This window comes from Pinus tabuliformis, chromosome 1_2 (genome assembly GCF_031772625.1).
Source record: "Pinus tabuliformis cultivar Carrire ecotype Pingquan chromosome 1_2, CPIR1, whole genome shotgun sequence".
Classification (NCBI taxonomy): Eukaryota; Viridiplantae; Streptophyta; class Pinopsida; order Pinales; family Pinaceae; genus Pinus; species Pinus tabuliformis.
The window spans coordinates 119,085,710-119,105,630 of record NC_142298.1 but is presented as its reverse complement, the minus strand read 5'-3'; the positions used below and the strand labels follow the sequence as shown (position 1 = coordinate 119,105,630).

Genomic DNA, 19,921 nt, shown 5'->3' with positions numbered 1-19,921 from the left:
TTAGCATTTGATAGATCCAAAGTTAAAACAGATCTAGGTTGGTTTAAATTTTCAATTAAAAATATGATATTTAATAAAAAATAATGTTTACTTAATCATACTCATGGTCACCTCATTCTCCACACCAAGGACAATAAATTATGCCTCTTCTTCCATTTGTAAAAATTGAGATGTGCAATTTGACCACAAAGTGTAAGAGTAGTTATCTACCCTAAACATTTTGTCAGCCAAATGTTTCTCCATATTTGAAAGTAAAGTAGAGACTAAATATACATAATAATTTTTCAAAAATATCAAAAATTCTATACATCTCAAATAGTAAATCATTTCATATATACTTTACTTTCTTCTTTCTTTAAACACAATTACAAACTCTTCCTATAAACTATTCTTTCCTTAATACAAGTGCAAACTTTTCTCCAACTTATAATTTGATTGCAATTTTTTTCTCTAGCTAAACATTTAACTACAAAATGTTGATTTACAAATACATTCAACTTCAAATGTTGTCACACCCTTAAACTTTTATGATCACATTCATGGCTCTACTCTCTAAACCATACAATTTAAACTTACCAAAATAATAATTCAAAACCTAGGTACTGACACCAAATTCTATGTTAATGTTAATAGTTAATAACATGGAAGATTTTGTCGCAACATAAAAAATGTAAAGGAAAAAGATAAGTACAAATTTCTCTTATTTCATGGTTTATTATATATGTATTTTAGACTAACATGGATGTACTTCAGCTTTCAAGAAAGTATGAAACATATACACATAAATATCTCTCATAGTTTTACATTCAAAATCAAATTCTTCATCGCACCTAATAGATCTACAATATAAAAGAAACAAGAATTGATTAGAAGTTCAACATAGGGAGTGACAGGGAATTTAATTAACTACGCTAACAGCCACAAACATGGGTTTACCAACGAAGGTAGGCTTCTCAACCCCGACCATAATCACAGTCAAGCACATGACACTCTAAAATTTTGACATATCATTCGTGCTCTCATTCTTCCAATCTCTAATATGAATATCCCATGATCTATTTCCTTCTTGGACTTCAAAATGGTGCACATGCATGGAAGAGAGGGTCAAGTTATTTTCTATTTCTATTTCTATTTCTATTTCTATTTCTATTTCTATTTTTTAAATTTTTATTATGTACTTTGCGAAAGTCAAAATGATTAACAGGACATGACATGCCAATTTGTTCAAAGAGAAAAAACAACTAACTTTCTATTGTAAAAATGTTGTTTGCATTTACATTATGAACCTTGATAAATCCATATCCCTTATAATTTCTAAATTTTCTATTTTCGACTGATATTTCTTGTATCATATTCATTTATATCCTGTATACCCAAAAAATATGTCCAAATGATCTTGTATATGTATTATCGCAACATTTAATCAATACAATATCTTTTAAAATTTCTAGCATTGTCATTTTCATACAAAAAAACCATTCCAAAAAATGATATATTTTCACTTTAACACTATGTTTCTATGTCATTGGAATGTTTCCTACTCTATGAAGAAGAGAGCCATTATAGAAAGGTGTGTAAGACATCACTCCATGAGGAATGTTACAACCTTGTTTTGATAATGAATGAACCACAGTATTCTGTGCTCTATAAATATGTTCAAAAGTTAGGTCCTGAAAATCACCAATCAACATGTTAATACATTTCATCCAATTAATAAGCAAAGGCAATACAAATTTTGCTTTCCTCAACACCAAGTCAATGACCAATTTAAAGTCTCTATATACTTTTATGTGATCAATGGACAACCATCTAACATAAATAAGAACTCCCCCATAGGATGATAATCTTAGCCTTATTGTTATATCTGTATCATATTTAGTACAAATGTTATTAGAATTCTAAAGCAAAATTTATTAATTAAAAAATTAAACTGTTAATTTATAAATTCATATGTTTAAAAAAAAATTATTATTATTATTATTATATTACAGTTTTGTTATCTATTATATTATATTATTGTTTGGTTAAAAGAATTATTTAAAAAGGACAAAAGTTAGATATTTTTTATTAATTTTGACAAAATTAAAGAAATAAAAAAAATTATGTTAATAAAAAATATATTTAAAATAAATTAAAATATATATTTTTTAATTATAATCTAAGCGAAGGTATAAAAGCATAAAAGTATTATTTATTAAAGGAAAAAGATATTCTTAAATTATAATCATTTATATAATTTAAATTTTGAAAATATAAATAATAATAAAAAAAATTGAATCTATTTCAATTAAAATTAAAATATTTTTATGCTGAAGGCGTTCTTTCTGTGGGTTTTGTATGTCCAAATATTGTTCATTGTATCTAATCAAAATCGCTAGTTTTCGTCCTCTTTCATCGAGTAGAAACCATAAACATTGGTTAACACAGTTGCTGCTCACACAAGCTAGATGCTTATGCTATGTAGCAGGTCCTCTTTGCTTTACATGCTCTAGTGTGTTCCATGCTCCATTTTCTAACCCTACTCAAACAACACATCACTATTTTTCAAGGCTCCACCGGTCCTGCACTTCATAGGCGACATGCTCCATGCCTCAATTTGACAATAGGTTTTCCAAACCATAGTTACACCATAGTCACAAATCACAAGCCCATGACTACCAGATTATGTATTTGATATTCAAGACCGCTCTCTCTTCCTGCAAAATTTAACTATCATAGCCAAGATCCTTCGCTCTGCAAACTATTTCCTGCTTGCCAGAATGATGGAGATCTTGGCAACCAACCAAAACATGGTTGGCGCGTTCTCATGGTAGAATGACACAGTCTTCGCTCCCAAGGATTCCACCTTTTCTCTGAATTCCAATATGATTCCTCTTTCCTACATTGTTCTGCACTACCACACCATCTCATGTAAACTTATGGAATTGTTAGGGCTCCCAGCTTTTTTGGATGACCATTGCATCCTTTTCTGCATGACCAATAGTGGACTCTATGTAGTAGCCTAGAACTAGCCCATTGCTTTCCACATTCCACATTCATTGCATGAGCACTCTTACCCGTCATGCACTATGTATATCTGGCCATTCAATATTTAAATTCCACCATTCTTGGCGAATCCATATCACTCTTTAACAAGTCACCTTTGGTAGGCTCTATTGGTGCCCTCGCCTCTATCTATGCATTACTATGCATCTACCATTCATGCTTTATCACAATCTGTGGGGGGTGTCCTTGGTTCCTTTAAATAAATGTCATTTCGAAAACAACATTGAGTAGCAGATCCATCTCTTCTCAACTTGATTGGTTCGTCACTTTTTCAAGGTCTTTCTTCAACTACCCTTGATTTTCTTTGTTTTTTCTTTTTTCTTTCTTGAGCACTTTGTGTGAGCCCACGTCCAGCAGTACATGGAGTTCATAAGGCAGCTAACGGACGAGATTCTTGTTAATACTTTTCCAGAGTTAAAACCAAAATATGTATGACATATTCAAGAGGAAACAAATAGTTATAAAATATCCCTACCCATCCATACTAGATAGCTCCACAGAATACTTTCTTTCTCTAGAAATAACATAGCAATACAATAACCACATTCATCAATGGAATGATGTAATATATTAAAAAAGATTAATATCATTTACTTTTTCAAAATTTAAATTACATAAAGCATTATAATTTAACAATATTTATTTATTTTCATTCATAAATAAGACTTTTATGTGGGCCTCGAGTATTCCTTAAAACTGCTTCTACTTGGAAAATAGTTCATTTTCTTCGGCCCAAGACCTAGAGGCATCTGGAAGGAGTGAAAGTATGCCCCCTTACGGACCACCAGTGGGTTGTTCCATGTGGTGTGGTTTTCCTTGAATAATGGTGATGAGTCAACCTGCATTTGATGATAGCAACCGGTGATGGTTGTCCTCAATATTGGTTTGACAATTGAGTTATGATAAGTTTTCCCAATGTGTAAAAATAAAAAAGGAAAAGGATTTTATGCTTTTATACCTTCACGAATATTATAATAAAAGATATTTTAATTTAAGTTATTTTAAATATAATTTTTATTAACATATTCTTAATATTTTTACTTTTATCAAAACTAACAAAAAAAAAATATCTATCTTTTGTCCTTTTTAAATAATACTTTAAACCAAATTGTAATATAATAATAATAATAGATTATATTAAATTTTTTAATTAATGATTTTTGTTTTAAAATTCTAATAACATTTATACTAAATATGCTACAAATCTAATAATAATGCTACGATTATCGCCCTATGGGGATTTGTTTTTTATGTTAGGTGGTTGTTCATTAATCACACAAAATTATATAGAGACTCTAAAGTGGTCATGGACTAGGTGTTGAGGAAAACAAAATTTTCGTCGCCTTTGCTTATTAATTGGATGAAATGTATTAATATGTCGATTGATGCTTTTTAGGACCTAACTTTTGAACATATCTATAGGGAGTAGAAAATTGTCGCAAATGCCTTACCAAAACAGGGTTTCAACGTTCCTCATGGAGTGATCTCTTACACATCTTTCTGCAATGGCTCTCTTCTTCATGGAGTAGGAAAATTTCCAATGACACAGAATCGTAGTTTTAAGATGAAAATTTGTCTTTTTTCGTATGAGTTTTGCGTATGAAAATGCTAATGCTAGAAATTCTAAAAGACATTGTATTAAGTATATGTTGTGATTGTTCATAAACAAGATCATGTGGACATATTTTTTGGGTATACAAGGATATCAATCAATAGGATACAAGAAATCTTAGTCGAAAATAGAAAATTTAGAAGTTATAAGGGATATGAAGTTAACAAGACTCATAATGTAAATGCAAAAAAAAAAATTATAATAGAAAGTCAGTTGTTTTATTTCTTTTAAAAAAAAATGTCATGTCATGTCGTGTTAAACATTTTGAATCTGTCAAAATACATAATGAAAAAAATAAAATTAAAAATAACTTGACCCTATCTTCCATGGTGAAGAAGAGAGAAATAACAAAACAACTATAAATATGGAAAGAAGCGTGTTGAAAGGAAGAAACTTGTTGAATCATATGGTATTTTGTATTGATGTGCTTCATTTGAGCATGGAACTTTGGGTTCTTGGCCAACTTTATTATAGAAGTGTTGTCAATCATGAGAGGAGTTGAATGCATTTGTTTCTCTTGCAAATCTTCCAGAATTTTCTTGAGCCACACAATTTCCTTTGTTGCTTCTGTTGTTGCCACATATTCTGCCTCAATTATGGAATCTGCCAGAACTAATTGTTTGCATGACCTCTAGGAGACAACCCCTGATCGAAGACTCGTAGCATAACCTGAAGTAGATAACCCAGTTTCGTTGTATCCATCGAATTCTGAATTAGAGTATCCAATCAAACTAAAGTCACCCACTTATGTATACTTGAGTCCAAAGTCCTGAGTTCCATTCAAGTAATTTAGAACTCTTTTTGCAACAGACCAATGTCCCTCATCACCTCCATTTTTCCTAGTTGAATTTCTTGTTCCTCTCTTTCCAACCCTATTAGGATGAACAATTTCAAGTGTCTTTGTCAGCCATTTTGGAGGACCTTTCTGAGTTGGGCCAAGCTACTCAGTTGACTGAGTTGGGACAGAATCAAGATTGAGTCTCCCAATTCTATCAATCGCATCACTCAAAATGTCATCAGTAGCTAGAGCTTCATGTGGTAGAGAGAGTGCTTCAGAAGAAGATTCCATAGATTGATCTGGTATAGGAATCCCTCCTTCAAGATGTGGAATCTGATTATCAAACTCTTTAAATGACTTTCTATGTCTGAATCTATCCAAGTGATCAAGATGCCACTCAACAACATTGTGAGTTTTGGAAGATTCAAGAAAGATCACATCTCTAGATACAAAAAAATTTGGAGGTATCTGAATACCCCAAGAAGATACACTTACAACACCTTGCACCAAGTTTTTTTCTTTGTTCCTTTGGTATCAAGGTATAACAGGTGGAGCCAAAGACCCTGAGATGCTTTACCGAAGGAATGTGGCCATACCACATTTCATAAGGAGTCTTGTTTCTAATAGCATTAGATAGACACCTATTCTTTACATATACAACACATAGAACTACATCAGCCCAAAACATAAATTTTACATTCTTGACAAACATCATGGAATGTACCATATTTAAGATTGTCATGTTCATTCTTTTAGCTACTCCATTTTGTTGGGGATTATAAGGAACAATTGTTTGATGTTTGATCTCATGTTCGTGTAGATAGTTTTCAAACTCATCTAAAGTGTATTATTTTCCATTATCAATGCGAATAGAGCCAATATGAGATTGTGCATAATTTTCAATCCATGCATGAAAGTTATTTAATATTTGAAAAACATCAAATTTGTTCTTCAATCAATAAACCCAACACATTCTGGTGTAGTCATCAATAAATGTCATCATATATTTATTTCCATTTGCAAAAGGAACATGCATTGGGCCACATAAGTCTGAATGAATAAGTTTAAGTTTTCTATGTTCTTTGGAATGAGAATCATGAAAATAATTTTTGCTATGATTTCCTATAATACAAGCATCACGTTTCTTAAGTTTCCTAGGAATTGTGGGCAAACCAGTTACACCACTTTTCTTCAATATACAAAGGATTTCATAATTCAAGTGTCCAATCTAGAATAACATAAAAGAATTGACGGAAATATACCTTCATCATAAATGAGAACTGTATGAGAAGTTTTGTGCATGAGAAGAGGTATCTTGTGGCTTCATAAGTATTTCTTCTTTTATCCCCATCATGACAAGTGAGTGATCTGATGCTTTTCTGACCTCAACCTTTCCATAAAACATATGAATTGAGTGTCCTTGTTGGCAGATGTGGACTAATGATAACAAGTTTATCCTCAGCTCTGAGAGATATAAAATATCATGAGGAAGAAAGTTTGGAAGACCAGGGAGTTTGAGTCGGATGCTTCCAAGCCCTGATGGCTTGAGTTTTGATTTTTCTTTCTCTTTGTCATGGGTTTTACCTTTGGTTTCATTTCTTTCCTAATCAATTATGTCCCAAGGAAACTTACATGTGGATGCATAATTGAGGTAGGGGGTATATGGGAAGGGTATTATATGGGGGAGGGTATTAAATGAGAAATTGACTGTGTAGAGGAAGATATGATGTTAGCCATGATGGTATGGAGGAGTGTTTTTGTAGTGGGGAGGGGTGTGAGGGGATTGGTGGGAGTCAAACCAAAACTAAGGTCAAGGGATGTTAACAGTCTCATGTGTGAGAGACCAGAGAAACCAGGAGTGAGTGTGAGGAGCACAGTCGAGGGCCAAAGGACCGAGGTCGACTGTGTAAAAAAAATGGAGACAATTGTCAATTGTGGGCATGGATTCGACGTGTCCAGTGAGAGGAGTTGAGGGTGTAGAAAGGTATGCCACATGTGTATAAACTGTGCAATGGGTGGTGGGGAACCGCAGGTGTCGGTGCAACCAACTATGGGAGAGCAACTGACTGTGGTATGAATGGGAGAAACCACTGAGGCTGCGGTATTATCAGTTGAGGGAATTGATATACTCGGTTGCAGAGTGATATTACCACCAACTGTGTAATACGAGGAGTTTTCAACTAGGGGTATGGGATTTGAAGAGCTACGCAGTGGGGAGAGCGAGGAGATCGAGTTGTATATTCAACCAACACCATGAATTATACAACATATACAACGCTTCAGTCGTGAGTATTCACCCGTGAGACGAGAGGAGAATCCACAAAATCCACGAAATTGGAAAGGCTACAGATTAGCATTACAAGCAGAGGCGTCAGTTCTGCAAAATAGGAAGAATAGGAGGAAGTTACAAGTGTAGAGGGAGGCTAAAATGAAGTTGTCTCTGATGCCATGCCAAGCCAAGAGGTAACTCCACAATGCGAATTGTGATTTTGCATTAAGATTGCGCGTGCAAATATACATGGAGGGAGAGACTCCTGGGCTTCAACTCCTAATGTCTCTTCATATTCCTAATGTCCTTATTTTCTATTAACATTATTTTACATGAATTTCCTAATCCCAAAGATTAGGTGTGAGAAAAATAAGAAAATAAGAAATAAAATAACTTGACCATGTCTTCCATGCGTGGGAACCCTTTTGAAGGCCAAGAATGAAATAGATCACGAGCTATTCATAATAGAGATTGGAAGAATGAGAGGACAGATGATATGTCAAAATTTTACAGTGTCATGAGCGTGATTGTGATTATGGTCGGGGATGAGAAGCCAACGTTCCATGGTAAACCCACATTTGTGGCCGTCACCATATTTAATTAAATTCCCCGCCACTCCCTATGTTGAACTTCTAATTCATTCTTGTTTCTTTTATAATGTAGATGTGTTAGGTGCGATGACGAATATGATTTAGAATTTAAAACTCTGAGAGATATTTGTGTGTATATGTTTTATACTTTCTTGAAAGCTCAAGTATATCCATGTTAGTATGAAATACATATCTCATAAACCATGAAATAAGAGAAAGTTGTACTTATCTTTTTTCCTTTGCATGTTTGATGTTGTGACAATTTCTTCCATGTTAATAACTATTAACATTAACATGGAATTTGGCCTCACCATCTAGGTTTTGGATTATTATTTTGGTAAGTTTAAATTGTATGGTTTAGAGAGTAGAGTCATGAATGTGATCATCAAAGTTTAAGGGTGTGACAACATTTGAAGTTGAATGTATTTGTAAATAAACATTTTGTAGTTAAATTTTTAGCGAGAGGAAAAAATTGCAATCGAATTATAAGTTGGAGAAACGTTTGCAGTTGTATTAAGGAAAGAATAGTTTATAGGAGTTTGTAATTGTGTATAAAGAAAGAAGAAAGTAGTATAGTTTATATGAAATGATTTATCATTTGAGATGTATAGAATTTTTTATATTTTTGAAAAATTATTATGTGTATTTAGTCTCTACTTTACTTTCAAATATGGAGAAACATTTAGCTGACAACACTTTGTGCTCAAATTGCACATCTCAATTTTTACAAATGAAAGACGTGGCATAATATATTGTCCTTGGTGGGGAGAATGAGGTGACCATGAGTATGATTAAGTAAACATTATTTTTATTAAATATTAGGTTTTTAATTGAAAATGTAAACCAACCTAAATTTTTTTTAACTTTGAATATGTTTTAGTGTAAATCTCTGTTTACACTAAAAAAGGAGTGTACCTCAAAAATTGATATCTCTCAGTGCTTGGGAGATTAATTCTAAGTTTTTTTAATTAATTTATTTCATATATACCAACTTTTTTATGGCCATAATTTTCTCTTTTAAAATTTATATGCTTTTCGTTTTAATGTTTTAAAAAGGAATTGAAGTTTATTTTTAGAAGGATTTATTACTTCTAAAAAGTTTCCTTCAAAAAAATTATAGAAGCATTTAATACATAGTCTTACAATAAATATTGATATAAAAATAAGATAATTATAAGGTTTTTTACTTTTAATTTATAATAATAATATTGGTGGTGGTGTAATGTATATTTTTGTTTTAAGTTTAAATATTTCAAGCATTTTTTTATTTTTTTTTAAATAAACTTTATTAAATAATTTTAAAAATTATTTAACCAATCAATTTTAATTATTAAATAATATATATTTTTTTATTTTATTTCTAATTTATATCAAAATTTATTGTATGAAATACAAAAATAAACTTTTAATATTAAAAAATATTTGTATTTTTTAAATTGATACATTAATTTCAGATTATTTTAAAATATGGAAAAATATTCCAATTTTTAATAATAAAAAACCAATAATAATATTTTAATTTTTTTCAATAACATTTACTTGATCCAAATGAAAGATCCCTAAAAGTCATTCCACTTACCATCATCCTCGCCACACAATATCTTGAAAAGTGGTCAATATGATATAAATTAATATTTCAATTACCTTTTAGTTTTCATAAATAACTTCGCGCACATTAGAAGCCCATGAGCATTGTGATTGCCATGGGTGATATTCAGATCTCGGCCCTCACTTTTTTTTAGAGGAATGTTATGAGAATCTGTAAAAACAATATAAGTATCAATGGTACTCTTTACCTTCCCAAGCCTCACGTAGGTATGGAAAAAATATTTCTCAGGCCATGCCATCGCTTCTTCAACCATGGCTGTCCCACTGGGAGCTGGAAACATACGGAGTCATATGCTCGTATAACCTTCAAATGGAAGTGATAGACTCTGCATCTTCGCTCAGATCATTCCATGAAATTTGATACCGCATCGATTGCAAACTATTTTCTTGACGAGTGAACAATATCTCAGAGGGCCACATTTGATCCATTTTCCCCCAAGAGGATTGAGAATAACTTAGGAATTTCCAAGCTTCTCTTCGTGGAACTTCCATTCTAAAATATGATTTCGCTTTTGGAATCTTATTTGTTGTGTGACTCGGGTTTTTGTGTATGCAGTGTAGGATATGGAACCAATCCAAGTCAAAACCAAAATAAAATGCAAAGTAAGGTACATTAAAAAGCTGATGTTTTATCATTAAGACAAAGCGTGTTATGTTTCTGCTCTGTATTATATATACCAATAGGTTTTAAACATTTTAGAGACATTACGAGTCAGACAAAAATGTTGAGAGAAAGCCCTCCAATGGTAAAAAAAAAAAATTTAAATGGAAAAACTGACCAAATGTGTTTCAAAGCATATCGAAATGCTCACAATGCCCTGGTCGTTTTCGTTGTACAGACCTAGAATGCGTTCAAATAGCATGTTGTTGCAAGGAAGGGCAAGCACACCCTAATGTGCATACCAGAACTCCACTGCCCGCTCGAAAAGCCCCTAAATATAGAGTCGAACCATGCCACATTAATTCCCTAAATCGATTTGGTTGTCGATCCAAGTGAGCTACAATATAACCATTCAACTTTAATCTGCTGGGTTGATTTGGTGTGGATCTGGGTGTGATACAATACATTGTAGCCGTAGATTTTGATATCAATCCGAGTGAATAGGGTATGCCCTGACTGCATATGAAATGTGTCCCATCATGGCTCTATAATGGATGCATTGCGTAGACAAAGGTGTGCGATGAGACCGGGTAGAGCCATGGCATGCATGTAAACCTCATGGCATAGTTTTTAATTGCAAATGGGGATGTCAAATGGGAATGTGCATTAAAAGCCCTATGGCAGGTTGTTTCCTGCCATTAACGAGCAGCCTGGGAATCGAGACAACCATCACATCGAACCTGAGATCCTGCCATACGGACCCTGATCACCGCACCTAACATAAAATTTTGATAGTGCATTTTCCGGTGGCCGAAGTCGGAAGATTTTCTCGCCGGCTGACATTCCCAGGCAATTCTTTCGCCTGGGTAGACTATTCTGTGACTATATATTGGTCCACACACCTATAAATATATCTTAATTCCAAATATGATCAAATTTTTCAAAATGCAAACATTTATTTTGAGTGTAAAATTTAAGGAAATGTTTGTACCCAAAAAGACTTGATTCCTTTTGGATCTTGGTAGATCCAGAGTCAAAATGGATCTATGCACATTTTGAGTGACACAAATAAATTATTTTAACTAAAGTTTTTTCTTCTTCTATTTTTCACTTGTTTTATATAATATTTAGATAGTTGACATTGAAAAATTTAATTTATGATTAGTCTTTTACATATTAAAATATTAATACATACACCATATATTTGAAAGTCGAAATATTTTTTTAAATGTAACATATTAACTCCATATTAAACATTGAAGAAATTACATATCTTCCTTGTACCATGAATTAAAAAGAACCTATTTAATACCTTTTAAATATTATATATCAATTGTAAAAATAAATATTTATTTCTGAGTATTATTAAAAAAATCGAACATTTAATTAGACCATAACTCGAAGGCCTTATGGTAGATTTTGCACAATATAATGCTATGTGGATAAATACCTCACATATTTTAAGCCATAATTTATGGAAATGGTTGAAATTTTCACTAGTGACTTTTAGATATTTGTACAATTACTTTTTAGCCTTAATCTTTGAAGGAAAACTATACAAAAATAAAAACCTTGAAAATAACATATACTAGGATAAATAGCATATTTACCATCACTTAATTCCCACAATAATTTAAAAAATCTCTGCATAAAAAATAGATAGGAATAAAATGAAAATAAATATATATATGAGGAGTTACTTCTTACCATTATTAATGTTTTACTTAGCACTTGTGTAGGGTAAAACTATAAATGTGTAGGTTACTACCTAATATCTCAATTTATTCCTTCCTTACAAAGCAAGGCTATAAGATTTCATTTTCCTATTAACCACCATTAATCTAGCATCCACAAATCTACTTTATATTTTTTATGGAGTTAGTGACATGGACTAAACTAACCTACAACACTTGTTTAATATAGACATTAAAATAATTTATTTATGGCTATTGGTAAAGTATTTTTTGTTATTAATATATTTTTGTTTTACATATTACATTTCAAATGGACATGCAATGAATTACACATCTTGTAATATCAATAATATTACTATTGCATTCCAATCTTTTGACTCCATATTAAATAGTGAAGGGATTACATATTATAATTCTCTAATACTAAAAATTAAATTAAATATTTTTTATTTTCAATTACTTAATATTTATATAAAGTTGATGTAAAATTAAAGTAAAAATTAAATATTTTATTTATGGGCAACATTAATTATTTCCTTTTATTACTATTTTTTAATTTATTAATGTAAGTATTATTTTATTATTTCTAAATAGAATGTTGGATAAAAACATCTCTTTCATTGAAAAAACTATAAGATACTTCTAAAAATAAACAATTTGTAAATAAAAATACTAGAAAATAATAATAAATAATAAAAAAATAGTATTTATTATTACCAAATAGAATTTTAATTTGAACCTTTCCATACCACAATCTAATACACATATATCAAAAATACATTAAAAACATATGTTAAATTGATTCTTCTTGCATCTTTCTTTGTATATTTGTGAAACATGAAAGCACGGCTGCCTTTATTAGCTAGTTGTGCTCACAAATACACTAAAAACATATGTTAAAGCGATTCTTCTTGCATTTTTCTTTGTATATTTGTGAAACATGAAAGCACGGTTGCCTTTATTATCTAGTTGTGTTCTTTGTGAGCATTAATTTTTTATTTTTTTTGTTGTGTAATTTTGAACTTTTATCCTTAAGCTTTTCATAGTATCTCTAATATTAATATTATAGTATTTCTAATATTAATATTTAGAAGTCACTCTTGATACCTACATTTATTGGACTTTATTTTTAAATTTCTAACTTGTAAGTTTTCACTCATAACATTTTCTTTAAAATCATAAGAATTTTGTGAATTTTAAACTTAGTCATTTCTATTATATAGATAAATCATAATGATACCTATAAGTGATTAGAATTGAATCTTCAATTTTCTTCTCATTAAAATATTTTTCTAATCATTCTAAATTTTCTCAATCATTGTAAATTTTCTTAATTTAAATAATGGAGCTAATTGTCAAATAAACTTTATAAATTCATTACATGATATAAATTCTCCAATGTTATCATAATATCTAAATTGAAAAACAAAAATTGTACACAACAACAATTTTAATCATTCAACAACAAAAATCATCATAATAATAATTCCAATACATCTTACATACTCTACATGTGAAACTCAAATGAAATAAAAGAATGATTCCATTCCCCATTGCCATTGTTAAAAGAATAAAAAACTATTATGAAGATTTGCTAATTCTCAAGGAAACTACCGGGTCAAGGGAGTGATAACCCTATTTCCACAGTACATTATTTTTAGTAAATTGTTTATTAAAGTGGCATAGTTTTGCACTAAATTTCCCTTGTTTCTACATGCTGTTGATAATCAAACCCTTGTGGATTTAAGCCAATTTCCTTTGATCTTTTATGCCATGATAATCGTGTGTTGGATTTTTACTAGTGGTAGAAATATCCCTTTTAATCACTCCACATTTTCCATGGTCTAAATCTACATAGTTGATTTCATCCATCTTATATAGTTCAAAAATCTTAAGCCAAAGCACACATATAGGTCGAATGTAAAATTTCAATGGCCGTTGAACAAAAAATCCCAAATATTATTCAATGGTCTTAAGCCTTAGGATGCTTCTTCATGTCATGTGTTTATTACCTTATGGAGTAATTGGAACCTACTTTCCTTAGCTCCTCGACCACCTTCTTTTACACTTGGATAAGAAACCCTTATCATTTTTATCTAGGTTTTCCACATGCTTTCCATGAGATGAATGTTAATTATCATCGGTGAAATGGGTGCCACCCCTCTTAAGCCTCTTCCAAATGCCAAGAGACTTCATGGAAAAGTTGTACCCCCAATCCAATTGCAAATGGTTGAATATGAACAAGAGACTTCAATCTCTCACTATTGGAGAAATTCCTAGTTGTCTACAACCACTTAGAGAACTAAGTCACTACTTCCTCCAAACTGTAATTAATGCTCTTGATTATGAATTTGTTCTTTACAACATAATTTTAGTTATTTGGAAAAAATGATCTGTATCACATTAAGAGATGAGGTCACTAAATTGCTATGAATCTTCTTTTAAATTAAACTCCCTTAAGTGTCTCTATTAATTCCTTTTTAAAGTAAAGAGTTATTTACCAGTTAGCAATGTCTCATCATCATGAAATTCATGGAATTAAAAGGTTATGGGTAAAGTCTCTCATAAAATTATAAAATTAAGCATACCTAATTCCCCTGTCTATCATATCTAATTCCCCTGTCTATCATGTAGCTCTCTAGAGAGTCTAAACATTCTCAAATGAACACACAATAATGAACATTTTCACATAAGAAATGTGCTAACATACTTGCCTTTGCATAAACAACACATACTTGTAGGAAATGTGCTAATATACTTACCTTTGCATAAACAACCCATACTTATCCATCATCAAACTTGAACACCAATTTATAGCAAATGTTCTAACATTCTTAACTATAAAAATGATAACCACTAAATGTAACATCACAACTCCATCTTTAAAAACCAAATCATCATAATGCCAACAAAAAACTCACTCATGGATACCCAAAATTAATAAATGCATCCATAATTGTTATAACACAAATGAAACAAAAACACATAGAATTCCACACATCTTCGGCAAATGAAATTCCCATAGCAAATATCCAAGTATAATCATGTGATGAAATAAATATATATCACACATCTTCGGCAAATGAAATTCCCATAGCAAATATCCAAGTATAATCATGTGATGAAATAAATAAATATATATATATATATATATATATATATATAATTCCATATTCATAAATAGAGCAAAGTAATTTTCCGCCTGTGTGCCGCTTTCAAATCTGGTTATGAGATTACTAAGGCAAGAGAACCAAGCTATGAGATTACTGCTTACGAACTTCCAGACATGATAAAGCAATCCTTTAAAAATCAATTATTAAATACGATGAGTTGCTTCACGCACAAACTGATGGCAAATCCTATTTCCACCTCTATAGCAAAGTTAATGCTATAGAGGTACAGCCGCAGACAGCATCATAAACCATAAACCATGCATCCTCGACCATATGTTACATACATGGCATGGATGTATTTCGGCAACCTCGATAAACTCATAGTTTCATTTTCCGGCCATTGTACAACTCTTCTGATTTGCAATCAATTCTTCCCTGATCTCCGCGGGCTAATTTGAATTTTAAATTTGCTGCCCCCGCGCTTCGAGTTGAATCGACTGCAAGTACAAGCTCCAAACGCATTAATGATTGTTCATTTGAATTTTGAAAACTCGCCCCGCCTAAACACTGAAATTTGGATTTCAAATTTGGGGATGGCTAAATCAGTTTAATTTCTGCAAGGCGTAAGGAGCCGCGTTCCCTTATCAAGATGTGCTCAAGCGGAGATTGAAGAATATAGCTCCCATCCCACAGGAAGAAGTCGCGTCCTAGCTCTTCTGGAGCCAAAGCTGGGCTCTTTTGCGGCTTCGTTTGCGCCATCTTCTCCATCTGCATGTACGGGTCTCCTCTGTCAGTAATGGTAAATCTCTCTACTTCCTCTTTAGCAAAACCAATTTTCAGTGAGCATTGTTTAAGTCAGCATAACGGTCAAGAGAATGCGGTTTTTTTCAACAATTTACATTTATGCCTTATTATGATATGTGAAGTGACCTGAAGCGCGATTTCGATGATGTGCAGAGGTTGGTGATTAAGACGAAGAGCGTAAAGTATATGCCGTTCTTCCGGTCTCTCTTTGTATTCCTATGCGGCACCTCCTGGTTCATATTCGGCCTCTTGGGAAACGATCCATTCGTTTATGTACGTTTAACAATACTTACCATAGATGATAAATATATTTGCACGACAATTATAAACATTCACCTTTGGGTAACTTAGATAAAAAAAATTCTGTTTCATGATTGAATAACCTTCATCATAAAGATCATTTACAGAAGTAAAAATTGTATAACAAAATAAAATAGGTAAGTATTCAAATTACTTGTCCGAGAACATCATTAAACATGACTGCATAGCATGATCGAAATCAAAGCTGTAGATATAGTACTTTTAATTCAGTGTATTATCCTTTAAAATCTACAAGTAACAAAGAATAAAGTAAATATTTTTAAGCATTACACGTTCAGTTCTCTATTATATGCCTTTACCTGCAATCTTTACCGTTGCAACCTAAAATCCTTATAAAACCCGAATTTGGGTAACTCTATTCTAGTGTAACTCTATGTTAGCGCTGTATTTATGAGATGGAGGTGTTAAATTTTTCAATGGTTTTATGGATCCACAGGTACCAAATGGGTCTGGAAGTTTCCTCGGAGCATTGCAGTTGATTCTGTATGTTATTTACAAAGACTGGAAGAATACGAACAACGACAGTGCTACATCGTCTCCTCCTCCAGAAAAAGAGGCAAAGCTACAGGACGTTTATCAAATGAGCCAAGTGGAAAAGGAACAAGGCCGCGTTGATCAAATGAGCCAAGTTGAAAAGGGATATGTTTTTAAATGAGCGAAGTGGAAAAGGGATTTTATGGGCAGGCAAAAGCTTATAGTATGGAATGGACATTAAACGTGAATGGAATGGAAATTAAAGTGTAGTATTAATCAACGAAGAGAATGGAATGGAAATTAAAGTGCAGTAATAAGAAATGATGTTCAACAACATAATTTGTTGTGAAATAATTTTTACATCTATGTTATAGATGGGTGTAACATAGGTGTGTATTACGAGTTGGTTGTTAATGGTGGAGAGTTTTTATTGGATTTAGTCTGTCATCTACTTTTATTTATGTAACTATGCTTTTATCAATAAACCAATAAAGTATAGTGTGATTGGTCTCTGGTGTGTAACTATGTTTGTTTTTGGTAGTTTTTTTATGTTTGTTTTTGGTAGTGTTTCCAAATTGGTATCAGAGTTAGTTCCACCATGAGAGGCTATAATTATGCAAATTCTACAAATTTAAATCATTATATATGAGATAGTGCAGGAAGGTGATTGTGTATTTTTCATGTGTTTATATTTTTGTGTGCATGTGTGTTGTTCTACTATTTAATTGAAGAAGCAATCATTGCCTTATTGTGATTTGATGTGGATATAGTCAAGTTGCCACTAGTGACGAATCCATTAGTGGAATTGTTGAACCCATACTAGATCAGATGTGATATCCAGAGCTAAATAGGGAACATCATCGTTATTATTTTGAAGGGTTGAGATCTTACATTTTGAGTGGGATCTCGTGTATGTATATGAAGTTGTATGAAATCCTCGTAAAACTTTGTGGTGTCGGTTCCAGTTTTCCTATGTTGCAATATGTCATTATTATTATTGAAGTGTGTAATGATGAACTGAAAGTTATTATTGAATAAAGTAACATAGTTTGTATTGAATAAAGTAACATAGTTTGAGTTAGTGGTTATGTTATTTTGTTCCAATAAAACATATCACTAATTTGGTTATGTTTATATTCCATTATATGTGGGTGGTCAAATTGTTTTTTAAATGCTTCAAGATTAACAATTATCATTTATCTTTGTGTGTATGTTAAAAATAGTCAAGTTGTATGATTGACTTCTCAATATACAAAATACCAAAACCATTTAACTATATAACTATCAAAATTGTAATTATCTTTTTGTGTATGTTAAAAATTGTCAAGTTGTATGATTGACTTCTCAATATACACACTACCCAAACTATTTAATTATATAACTATGAAAATTGCAATTCAATGCATTTTGATAGATAGAAGTAAGTCCATACAGTGATTCAATAACAAATTATTTTTCTTTGTAGTCAAGAGCCTTTGGTCATACAAGTATGTCAATGATGGTCACAAGCTGTTAAATTAGTCAAGTGATATGCTTGAAGTTTTGGCGGAGAGAGAGGGTAGTATGTGAGGCTCCACTGTGGGTGTAGGTGTTAATGAAGATGAACAAAACAAAGATCAATATTGCTATTGTAATTTGTGATTTTAATATTTGACATGTAAACATTAAGGGAAGGGCTTGGAAGTAATAGTTCCATGTGTATTACACGTGTGTTACACATTGTTAATTGTTGTGAGCTTTTAGGTTAGCTATTTTTAGTAATTATGATCAGTGATCTATTTTGATATATGTAACTATTGATTAATTAATAAAATATAGTGTGACTTTTGTTTGGTGTATAACTATGTCTTCTTTGTTCTTTTTTAAATGTTCTTCAATTATTATTCCATTGGAGGTTAGTGAGTGCAAAATTTCCTAATAGAAGATATGTGTGAATCTTTGTTTGGGTTCTAACACCTTTGCTCTTCAAGGTGGATAAAATATCATTCTTGTAATGCAATGCAATTCATCATCGTTAAATAAGTTTTACGGAGTTGTATGAGTCCAATTAATGTGAAGAGGGCTTATTAGAAAGTTTTTCCCCATTGATAAAAGTGGTATATATAGAGATACAAAAATTGTAAAAGATATCTTTTGGAATAAATTTTAAACTAAATTTTGTACAGTCATAGAGGCAGTTGTGCACAATGATTCCATATTAATGGAAGCATATTGTTCTCGCTCATATGGCCATTGTATTCCCTACACTAATTACTTTAGAAGAACACCAAGATAACAATTGTTTTCTCACTCCCAATATTTCTATTGGGTATCATACAAGTGATACAAGTGGTACCAAATTAAATTTTTATACCGGTAGTACAAATGGTATGAGAGCAAGTGGTACAAGTGGTGCGTAGTACAAATGGTATGAGAGCAAGTGGTACAAGTGGTGCGTGTAGATCTGAAGGGGTTAGTCCCTCTTGTGAGTAGGTCCTTATAAACATTGATGTAATCAAAGCTGGGGCTTCTGATTTACATCATAATAAAAATAAGCTTTGTGTTTTTCTCTAGGATTCGTTTCCAAGTAAAATCACTATGTACATTTGTCATGTGAATAAGGTCTTGCTATTTGCCAATTTTATTAGATTGAATGATTTGTTAAAGGAGTGTACAATTTGTAAAATAATGATTCATGCCCCCACCTCCCTTGGTATATCCTAATTCCCAATAATTTTCTAGTATTCTCGTTCTTAGATCCATTCACAATGATCAAGCTTTGGACTTGCTAGAAATAGAACCAAATCCAATTTGTGGTTCAAAATGAACAAATTGTATTCCTCATTCATTGTTGCTTCCAAGTTGGGATTTCTTTTATCCTCTTCATAAAATTGAGGATCAAAAGATAATATGACATAATAATACAAGGGCATGCATGGTTTCGTTGCTATAAGTGCATGTTGAATTTCTTCCACTTAATATATTTTGGAAAGATAATCTAACAAATTACTGTGATGCACCCGTTCTATGTCA

The 19,921-nt window shown here is 31.7% G+C and overlaps 1 protein-coding gene across 1 annotated transcript; it reads left to right on the top strand.

The window, feature by feature from the left end:
- The first annotated feature begins 15,566 nt into the window (after positions 1-15,566).
- On the top strand, positions 15,567-17,188 carry LOC149204793 (bidirectional sugar transporter SWEET1b-like). The gene is made up of 3 exons (XM_089393373.1): positions 15,567-16,109; positions 16,268-16,387; positions 16,872-17,188. The coding sequence occupies exons 1-3, from the start codon at positions 16,083-16,085 to the stop codon at positions 17,088-17,090; spliced, it is 366 nt and encodes a 121-aa protein (XP_089249499.1). The 5' UTR covers positions 15,567-16,082; the 3' UTR covers positions 17,091-17,188.
- The last annotated feature ends 2,733 nt before the right edge of the window (positions 17,189-19,921 follow it).